Raw genomic sequence first — 8,917 nt, forward strand, 5'->3', positions numbered from 1 at the left:
ATGCTTGAAACAGCAACTTGACTTAAAAATAGAGCCATTTTTCTATTTGATTAAAATGTAACCAGCATTTATTTCCATGCCCACAGACAGACAGACGTTAGACGTCTGACTGGGTCACAGGACACAAGACACAGACATGTGAATGAAGGTAACAAGTTGTTCTGGGTTGTGAATGAACAGTCCTGCCTTCTTCTAGAACTTATATCCCAGGACTTAAGGGATTTAGTGTTTAAGAAGTGTTACATTTTACGCTTTGTTAAAGATTATTAATGTTTGTTCTCTTTCATCTATATTGCTGCTTTTTAAACCTCACTATTATCCACTTAGTCAAATCAAAACACTGTTAAGTACTTTGAGATTACTGCAGATAAACTAAGTTTATTTAAACTGGAAGAAAAGTTTTCACACCTGCTGGCAGACTATCAACTTGTTATGCATCATATCCATTCAACCAGAAAGTTTCTGATAAAGTTTAGAGATTAGATCTGTCACCATGTCTGCTTTGGATTTGGTTTAATTTGTTTTTAGATGTTCAGTCAAATCACACAGATTGTTCCTCCAAGTGTAAATGTATTTAAGTAGTAATAACTTATCATTTATTTAATATCAGATGAAAAGTAAATGTGAACTTTGTAGATAGCATTGTGCACATAAAGTATTATGTAATAAAACTAAGTTTTCACTCACACTGATTTCCACATGCCAGTTAATGTTCAGTTAGAAGTAAATGTTATACAAACCAACAAATTATTTTGTTTTTATGCTGAGGAGAGAGAAAAGTGGCACAAATGTGTCTAAAACTACAGAATAACTGGAGAATTAAACTAAGACTGAAGCAAAGGAAACAGAAACAGAGCTGGTCTAGTCAAAGTATAGAAACTAAGAAACACAGAAACAAAACAAAAACACAAACAACCCAAAATCCAGACACCATAATTTTATTTATTTATTTATTTTACATTTTAGTTAATCAAAAAAATAATAACATTCTAAAACAAATTACAAAATAATCTGTAAAAATACAAGTGCAAAAGGATGCTGAGCCGGCCCAAGGCAGAAGCAAGTTAAGTAGCTGCTTGAGGCTTCAGCCCAAGTTTAGCTAACACTGTTTACTAAAAGCATTTAGCAAATTATAAGCAACACATCAGTTAACTGACTCTAGCAAAGCCAGTAGCACTGAGAAAAATGTGTCAGTGAAGAAGGTGACAAGTGGAGAGGCTACATTTAACATTTAACAACTCAGTTTGTTACATCAGTTACTTCATAAGGAGCAAACTGTTAAAAAGGAGATATCAACCATAAGATAATTATACAGTTGTGCATCTATTATACGTATCAAAAGAAAAATAACTGATTGCTACGCATGATTTTAACAGATGTAATAATGTTTATAGACATTTTGTTCTTAAATCAGTTTGAACATGTTTGTTTGAAATATTCGTGTAGATAATCTGGAAGCTACATTAAGCTGCAACACTGAAAATAACAGAAAGACAGAACGAAACATTCTATACATATATATCTATAAAATATAACTGGAATTTCTTCTGTAATATTTCCACATATGTGGTTGTGGAACTTAAAATATTTGCGTTTACATTTCAGAATGACATGAATAACTATTAAAGTTAAACTGTTTTGCTGCTTATATTGGAGCTCAGTTCAAGTTTATTAAAGAGGTTAAATGTCCCAAAGTTCCTATTTTTAACTAACAAGATGTTTAAATATTCCCTTTATCTAAAGTCTATGAAATCAGATGATAATACTATAATACTCTGTTTTGACTGGGAGAATAAATCACATTCCTCTGTTTTTTTAATATTATTCGTCTTATTTTTCTATTTGCTTCAACATACAGATGATCGATGTTTTTGTCTTCTTTGTCTTCAGTTCATCAAAACATGATCAGAAATTCTCCTTTTCATGTCAGTTTTGGCTACAAGAAAAAAAAGACACCAATTACTAACATGTTAGACATTTAGAAATTTAACAAACATTAATTAATGTTAAATGATTGCTACCCATTACTTTCCATGAACTCCACCAGGGGGCGGTAGAGTTAACTAAAACTTACATTTCTTTTGTCTTTTGCCGTCTTTAAAACCTCCTTTACCACTAAAGTCACCAGATTAGAACCAGATTTAACATTTTTACCACATTGATTGTCTTTGATTTCAACTCACAGAACAAAAATCCCACAGCCAGAATAATTACAGTGTTAAGATCTTCAAACTTTTGACTTTTTGGAGAAGATAATAATGATCTGAGTCATAATGTCTTCATGGTGTAAACACAATGAATTTCATTCAGTGCAGCTCTGGAGCAGAGGACGTGGTGAGCTGCGGGGGCGTTTATAGGAATGTGCAAAGGTTTCCTGAGAAATAAAACTTTTTCAACTATTTCAACAATAAACTGAGCTTCCCATCAATATTCACAGCTGTAATTACATAATATAGTCAAAATCTATAAATAAAACATGGTATATAAATTATGTATTGCTCTGATTAAATGAATGTTACCTTGACTAGAATCACATCTCACTTTATTTTGAAAAACCTTGTTCTTTCCTCGCCCTTCCTCCGACTCATCTCTGTGTCCACATTGCCAAATCTAATTTTGTCAGATTCACTTAGAGGAGAGCAGAAACTACAGACTTACTGACCAGTGGTCAAAAGAGTACAAGCTGCACACCAATATTTACATCCCTTTAAGAGAGATTGATGTTTAAGAATCCATTTGTTTTCATTAAAAAGCTGCAATTTCCAAAAATACTTTTATTTTAGAGTAGCTTCAGTAAAACACAGAGATATTCCAGGATAAAAGGAGCAGAAAAAACAGCCATTGTTAAATTAGGACAGAAAACAGTTTCACAAGAATTTTCCATTTGATAACTAGAATATTTTACAACAACTTACCTCGAGCCCATTTACGGTATGTGTATACACACAAGATTAGTATGATGGTGTAGAGGATGAAGAGCAGAATGAAACTAATCACTCTGATCCAAGGAACATCAGGACCAGGAGAAGGAGAAGGAGGAAGAGGAGGAGAAGGAGAAACGTCTACTTGGGGATCTCTAGCTGTAAGCAAAAAATAAATAAAATATTTTATTTAATTTGTGCAAACGATAGCTATAAAACTTTCAGTCACAATACAAAATGGAAGAACCAGAATCAGGTTCATCCAGAAGTTACTGGATATAAACTTTTTAAACAGTTTTGAATAATTAATTGAACATACCATACAGTTTGATAGCTAGCATCGATAGGAATGTCTGAATGATTGAACTGAAATTATTTTTTATAAAGTGCCTTGAAACGACATTTAGATTAATATAAATAAACTGAACTGATAAGTTTGATATTTTTATCTGTTAATGTATTTGTAGGATCAGGGCATAAAAGATCAGTGCCAATAATCATTTATTGGTCAATTAAAATTTTGTCTTTTTGACACTGAAAAGAAATGAGCATTTTTTTCCAAAATGTTGTGAAAATTATTACAGGATAATTAACATTTCTTTTCTCCTGTCAGAACATTTGTCTAATTTGAACAAATGCAACTGTGAATTTCAGCAAATATCTACTTAATTAAAATAATATAGCAAAAAAAAAAAAACCAGGTTTCTTTAGCGTGTGCATTGGAGGCAACACTTTGGAGATTGAGATGAATCATAGGGAGTGGTTGAGTCTGAGAGTTGCATTTTTGTTTAAAAGGTTTTAACCAAAATCCACCTTTTCTTAAAGGTAACTGAGTTCTGACAGCCTGAATGAAACAAAGCAGTCGATCATCACCTCTCACTTCCAGCCAGCTTGTCAGTGACTCTCCTTTAGAAGGATGGAGACACTTGTAGAAACCTTCCTTTGCTTCTATGATAATTTTCCCTGGTTTCTCTTTCCTAATGAAAACATCATCTTTGTAAAACGCAGCTTCAAAGTCTGACGTGGATTTTCCATTTTCTTCTTTGTAGGAACAACCAAGTGCCACATTTTCTCCCTCCAAGACAGGATATGAAGGGCTCTCGAGGATCACAGTTTTATCTGAAATGAAACAATTTTAGAGGAATTATATTTTCTAAAAATGTAGAAAAGTCCATGTTTAGAGTGAACTCAGATAAGATGCATGTCCATTACCAGTGACAGTGAGATTGACCCTGTTGCTTCGTTCTCTTTGGTCACATTCACACCAGTACACGCCGGTGTCAGTTGGGTAAGCATCCTCAATGGTGCAGGAGGAATCTCCAGGGAGCGCCCAGCCATGCTGACATTCCTGAGGAGGATTGTTCTTTATCGTCCTCATCACTTTCCAGTTACTGGAGTTTGTCACACAGGTAAGAGTGATACGGTCGTACTGGAAGAACTGGGATCGGTCAGGAGTGACAGTCAGTGTGGCTGGACAGAGCAGAATTGATTTATGTTAGGTTATAGTCACTTTTAGCAATTGTAAGATTAATAAAGTCTTCTTCTATGTTTTTGTTCTCTCTATATGGGTTCGTAGCCATGGATGGATCCCATGTGCTAGAAGTTGTGGTGAATATGATCCAGAAAGATTCCAGTATCGACTCACTGCTGGGAAAAGTTTGACTACTTGTTATGTTTATCCACAAGTCATTGGTGGAAACTCAGCTGTGCTGCAGCTGTACATTAACTGTGATAAAACATGGCATAACAACCTCGACTGAGAGATTCAATGACTAGGAGTCATTGAGTCTCCAAATCAAAGACCCAGTAGTTCAGGTCCCAGACGGGATGAGCTGGGACTGTCTAGACCAGTGGTCCCCAAAGTGGGTCCTGGAGGGCCTGCAGCCTGTATGTTTTAGTTCTCTCCCTGGTGGTCCTAACAACCTGTTCAGCAGGTCAGTGTTCTCCTTAGGCCTCTAATGAGCCATCATTTGATCCAGGTGCGCTAAGCCAGGGAGAAAATAAAACCTGCAGGATGCCGGGCCTCCAGGACCAGGATTGCCCACACCTGGTCTAAAGTCTAGTGAGTGGAAGAAGTTGACTGATCTACTTTATCTATTTCTTCAATGAGTATACCCTAATGCTCCAGACTAACACGCAGTATTTATCACTGGTGTTGCCCTTTTACAGGGCCACTTATCAGAGTTCTCCAATAACCAGGGGTCAAACTTCAAGGACCCAGCAAAGGAGATGAAGGCAAACATGGAAAGTGGTTCAGCTGCTTTCTTGATCACACTCATTAAGTTTTCACCCCCCATTGCTACTGTTTGTTTGCTTGTGTCACCTGAAAAAATCCTTAAAAATGGTGACGAACAAACCGAGTCACTTCTGCGAAGATCAGATTGCTTTGCTCCTTTGGTGCCTCCAGCTGTACAGGTAGATGTGAAGCCAGAGCAGGAGGAAGAATAATTTCAAGAAAGAAAAAGTGTCCAGGACTCACATTCCTGTCTAGCAAACACATCCTGGTCTGGCCTCTCAAAGCTATGTGTCATGCAGGAAGTGAAGAAATTCAAGCAGCATCTGTTACAGCTTGAAACATCAAGATTTCCCTTGACGTTTGGCCTGAATGGGGAAATTCTGTTACCTTATAACTTTTGGCCATTCAAGCATCTCGGGCATATCCTGAGAGAGTCTTTAGTATATTTCATGTTACCTCATTCACTGAAATACAGTAAGAGTCATTTTAGAGGGAATCACTTTCCTCAAACTTAACTGAGGTCATTAGACTAATTATCATGTCCACCTTGTTGGTAAGCTGTTATTGTTACTAGTACAAATAGTAACATCTCTGAGATTATGTTTGTATTTGTTGAGGCTGTACAAGGAGTTATCCCCACCCACAGAACATGTTGTTAAATAGTTTTGCTGTTTTATCTAATTTGCAATGAAGACAGTGTCTTATTAATTTAATGTTTCAACACCTCCAGTTTGCTCTGCACGATGATAAAAGATGTATGTTGTCGCTTTGGTCTAGAAGGTTTTCACAAGTTAAAGATAGACGGGGTTTTTGTGTCTGATTTTATAAATAATATGCATATTAATAACCCTTGCTGAACAGTTAAAGTTATGCATAAGTCTTCCTCGTTCGTTACTTATATGTTGGACATGTGTTGTTCATAGCACTTAAGTAAGCTTCCAGAAATAAGTGCCTATTTTCTTTTATAATTGATTTTCCTTTACCATCAATTATTCAAATTAATTTGTAAAGACTAATACTTTTTTTTTAAAACCTAAAACTCAACGTAATCTTTTTTTTAATTTTGTCGACTCAAACTGGACTTTATACAAAAATGACTAAACCCAAAAAATTTTGTCTCGACTATGTTGTGATCTGTGTTTCTCTGTGTAGTTATTTTGAGATTTTCTGTGTTCAGTTTTTGTCCTGTGAGTCTCTGTCTCTGTGTCTTCCCCTGTTGATTGATCCCAGCTGTGTCTCGTTCCTTGATCACCCTCCCAGTGTATTTAAGCCCACCTGTTGTCTCTTGTCGGATCCTCGTCGTGTGTACGTCATTCATCACTTGTCTGCTTACCTTCACAGTCGAACTGTTAAGTCCTGTGTTGGTCTAGCTCTCATTTTCAGTCTTCAGTTTTTAAGTTGCTACCGGTATTAGCTGTGTGTGCTAATCAGGCACGTGCAGAGGGGGAAGCTGGGGGGCTTGAGCACCTGCCCTTTTTGCTCCTTGCCCCCAAGTGTCCTTTTGGTCAATGTTTTTTTTTCTTTTTGGTATTATTATTTTCTAAGTCCTCTTCTGACACATAACATGTACTAAAATTATTAGTTTTTTGTTTTTTTTGTACAACATAATAAGCCAGTCTTATTGTTACCTTTGACCTTTTGCCCGTGACGCATGACGCAGTTGCCTCTCGCGCAGTGAGGTAAGGTTGAGCGGTTCAACCGGACCTTGTCCGCCCACCTGGCTATTCTGGTGGATAAACGGCAACATGACTGGGATCTACACCTGCCTGTCATCTTGTGGGCTTACCGGACAGCGGTCCAGGAGTCCACTCACTGCACCCCTGCCTTGCTGATGTTTGGCCATGAACTACGCACCCCAGTGGACTTGGTGTTTGGACCACCCCCCGGAACGGAGCAACCTGTTGGGTCAGGGCTGAGCTACATCTGTGATTTAAGGCAGCGTCTACGGGTTGCTCATGAACTGGCTCGGGAGTGCCTAACTACAGCCGGACTCAAGCAGAAGCGGGCCTATGATTCACGCTGCCAGGGGAAGAACTTCGAGCCTGGGGACAAGGTTTGGGTGTTTTGCCCTGAACGGAAAAAAGGACTGTCCCCAAAGCTCACCAGTCAGTGGGCTGGACCATCTGTGGTGATTCACAGACTTTCTGATGTGGTGTACCGGGTGCGGCTGCACAAGAGGGGCCGGCTGGTGCGAGCTGGAGACGGACCCTCCGCCAGTGGGTTCTCCTACGCCTCAAGTTGTCCAGGGTGAGTCCCAGCGCGTTAACCCCAGAAAACGGCGCCTTCCTGCATGGTTTAGAGACTTTATAGTTAATCCGTAATGAACTAAGAGTTCTGTTGTTCAATGTTGTGGTTAATGTCACATAGGCATTCCTGGTTGCTGGGACAGCTAACCGTCTGAGGGGGGGTAATGTAGCGGTTAAAGGGAGCTGTTATGTTGTTATGTGTTTTCCCATGAGGCTTAGCGGCAGAAAAGAGAGAGCCGAACCGTGAGTGAAAAGGCTATCTGTCCGAATGAAAAGACCTGTGTGTTCCGCCATTAAAGTTGTTAATGTTCTGGCTATCCGACTTCATGTGTGTCTTCACTGAGCCTTCAACGGAGGTTACAATACTTTTACAGCAAATTGCATTAGAACTTGCATTAAAAGTCCATTAAAAGTGTCAACGTTGCTTTAGTCTGTAAATAACGACACTTTTAATTCAATTTTGCATTAAATGTTGCAACAGAGCTGATCCTCTGGAACAACAGAGGGCCAGTTCTGTTGACCTTGTTTCCAGCTTTGGTTAATAACCACAGTTTGTCCTAAATGAAGTGGTGCATCTCTGAACTAAATAACTTGCCCACAACTCAGGGGAATAGAACAGTTTTGCAGATAAAAGTGCAATTGTCTTTTTGTTAATTTTACTTTTGTTTTTCATTTTGTATAAATTAAATGTATTTTATTCATGAAACAATAGCTCCTACATCATGCCAAATCCTCAAAAGAAAATTGATAAAAAGTAAAATAATATATCATTAGTTATCAAAATAGTTGAAATGGCTGGTATAGATATAATTTGGGTTTTGAGATTGCTAAGTGTATATTTAAGAGCAACATGGTTACAAACCTGATTATTCTATAAAGGAAACAGCTGCACATGTTAAGCAATGCCAACAGCTGGAGGCTAAACGTTGTAATAAATACTAAAGTGATGCTACTTACAGAGCATGAGGCAGAGTGATGAGAACGCCATCGTGTTATGATGTTCTCTTCCGCTAAATCTGAAAGTATATTCTGCATCTGCCCAGTTCAGGAAGTCAGTGGGTACAAAGAAGAAAACCATAAAAAATATATATCAATTATCGTTAATCGTTAAAAGACAAAGAAAATTATCTTTGTCTTTTTGCTGAATGTGTCCATGTCAGACATGCTGTGTGAACATAACTTTTTACAAACTTAGCAAAAGATCATTTTATTGTGTTTTTTATCATCTGTACTCAAAACCACACAAACGCTGAACCTCTAAGGAAACAGGAACTGAGCTGTGCTGCATGTCAGAACATGAGATACCTATTTTGTCTGTGGCCAAAACCGCTGTGACATGAGATACATTGTGATTGCTCACATCCTGTAAAACCAGTGCTGCTTTTTGAATTATTCAACAAACATATTTTATTGTTACTTTACATAAATGTTTGATGAAACTGTCAAACTTAGAATCTCTCATTACAACAACAGACGTTACTACAGCTTGTATTGTTTCAGTTGTGTCCACCTAT

The 8,917-nt window shown here is 37.7% G+C and overlaps 1 protein-coding gene across 1 annotated transcript; it reads right to left on the reverse strand.

The window, feature by feature from the left end:
- Positions 1–922: 922 nt before the first annotated feature.
- Positions 923–8,414, reverse strand: LOC145548915 (uncharacterized). The gene is made up of 5 exons (XM_081600026.1): positions 8,361–8,414; positions 4,134–4,391; positions 3,795–4,040; positions 2,916–3,080; positions 923–1,936 (listed from the first exon to the last, which is right to left on the reverse strand). Exons 1-5 carry the CDS (start codon positions 8,389–8,391, stop codon positions 1,887–1,889), a joined length of 750 nt encoding a protein of 249 aa, XP_081456152.1. The 5' UTR covers positions 8,392–8,414; the 3' UTR covers positions 923–1,886.
- Between the last annotated feature and the right edge of the window lie 503 nt (positions 8,415–8,917).

The sequence above is a fragment of the Poecilia reticulata genome, chromosome 18 (assembly GCF_904066995.2).
Source record: "Poecilia reticulata chromosome 18, P_reticulata-male-v2, whole genome shotgun sequence".
Lineage (NCBI taxonomy): Eukaryota > Metazoa > Chordata > Actinopteri > Cyprinodontiformes > Poeciliidae > Poecilia > Poecilia reticulata.